Here is a 1,655-nt window from a genome sequence, read left to right as displayed (position 1 = left end):
TAGTGTGAGGTTGAGTCGGCAATAGCAGAACTCACGGGATCAAATGTTTCTCTCGAAGATAATGACATTCTATCAAACCAAATCATCTGAAATTAGAATGTAACACGTGCATAGCATAGTCATCTAAGTGAAACAAGTGTTTTACATGCTACATTACACGTTACAACGTTCGGCAATGTTCTTATGTTATTTTTGTGCCAGCAAATTTAGGATCATCACAAACACTCCTCCTCCAACGCCTTCTTTTCTTGAACCAACAATTCTCTTCTCTTCTCTTCCAACACCTTGTTTTCATTTTCACTTGTAACCACTCTTCTCTTCTTTTTCTCCTCAAATTTCAATTCATCAATTAGCCTTTGAAAACATGTCTGGTGTATCTCTAGCAACTGCTCCTCGAGAACAAACAACACCACCAGCACCAGGTGCAGCCACAAATGCAAATGCAAGACAGAAAACTCAAGTACCTCCTGCAGGTGGAATGATGGGTTCGTTACGTGTAATAGAGCTCCAACTCGTTGCATTTGTATTAGTTTTATCAGCAAGTGGTCTTGTTCCACTTCTTGATCTAGTTTTTCCACTTCTTGCTTCTGCATACATCTTAGCACTTGCACGTTTCGCATTTCCAAATACTTCTGCTTCCTCTAGAGATTCAAATTCACAACAAGAGATTTTCAAAGGAAGTACTATGTTTAGAATGTATGTTATTGTTGGAACAGTTATTGGATTGTTTCTGCCACTTGCTTATGTTCTTGGTGGATTTGCAAGAGGCGATGAACATGCAGTGCGTTCTGCAACGCCGCATCTTTTCTTGCTTTCTTTTCAGATATTGACTGAGAATGTTATTAGTGGTTTGTCTTTGTTTTCACCTCCTGTTAGAGCTTTGGTTCCTATGATTTATACTATTAGAAGAATCTTTGTTGATCTTGATTGGATCAGCGATGTTTGGCTCAACAAGACTTTGCCCGCAAATGCTCGCATTCAGGTCATTTAATTTCTTCACTACTTTTTATGACTAGTTCTATTTTGGTTTGTTGTTTGTGTGTTTATTGTTGGATATTGCAGGACACAGCATGGTATTGGTTTGGGAAGGGACTGGCAGTGGCAAATCTGGTTTATTTCTCAATCAATCTATGTGGTTTCTTGGTACCAAGGTTTCTTCCAAGAGCTTTTGAGAGGTATTTCCAAGAGAGAGGTGAGATTTATGCTAAGACAGCAGAGGATAAGAGATCTGTGTCTTTCAACAAACCACGATTGTCTGAGAAGAAGATAGATTAGTTTTGCAGATTATAGCTTGTCTTGCAAGGAATATTCTAATGTTAATCAATGTATATGATATATAAGTCTTGAATCAAAATGTTGTACTTCATTGCATAATATATGGAAATTATATGCAGCTTTGTTTTTGAGTTTTATGTTTGGTTTTTAACCTCTCTTTATACAAATAGAGAAACATTATATGAAACCAACCAAACCAATATCTAAAATTTGACACGTTAACTGATATCTTTCCCATGTGGTCATTGCCAAAAGAGAAACGTTCAAGAGCACACTCCAAAGGATGGGGAAAGAAGCCTAGTAGCTCAGGATAGAGTTTTAAGATGAACTTGTTTTTGAGGTATTACTAGAACAAGTTCTCCTTCCACATAAACTCAAAC

The 1,655-nt window shown here is 37.3% G+C and overlaps 1 protein-coding gene across 1 annotated transcript; it reads left to right on the top strand.

Annotated features, from left to right (window-relative positions):
- Window positions 1-210: 210 nt before the first annotated feature.
- LOC131629799 (uncharacterized) lies at window positions 211-1,412 on the top strand. The gene is made up of 2 exons (XM_058900599.1): window positions 211-982; window positions 1,063-1,412. Exons 1-2 carry the CDS (start codon window positions 365-367, stop codon window positions 1,273-1,275), a joined length of 831 nt encoding a protein of 276 aa, XP_058756582.1. The 5' UTR covers window positions 211-364; the 3' UTR covers window positions 1,276-1,412.
- Window positions 1,413-1,655: the final 243 nt, after the last annotated feature.

Source organism: Vicia villosa, unplaced genomic scaffold (genome assembly GCF_029867415.1).
Source record: "Vicia villosa cultivar HV-30 ecotype Madison, WI unplaced genomic scaffold, Vvil1.0 ctg.000605F_1_1, whole genome shotgun sequence".
NCBI lineage: Eukaryota > Viridiplantae > Streptophyta > Magnoliopsida > Fabales > Fabaceae > Vicia > Vicia villosa.
Note: the sequence above shows the minus strand (reverse complement) of the source record. Positions and strands in the feature narration are given on the sequence as shown.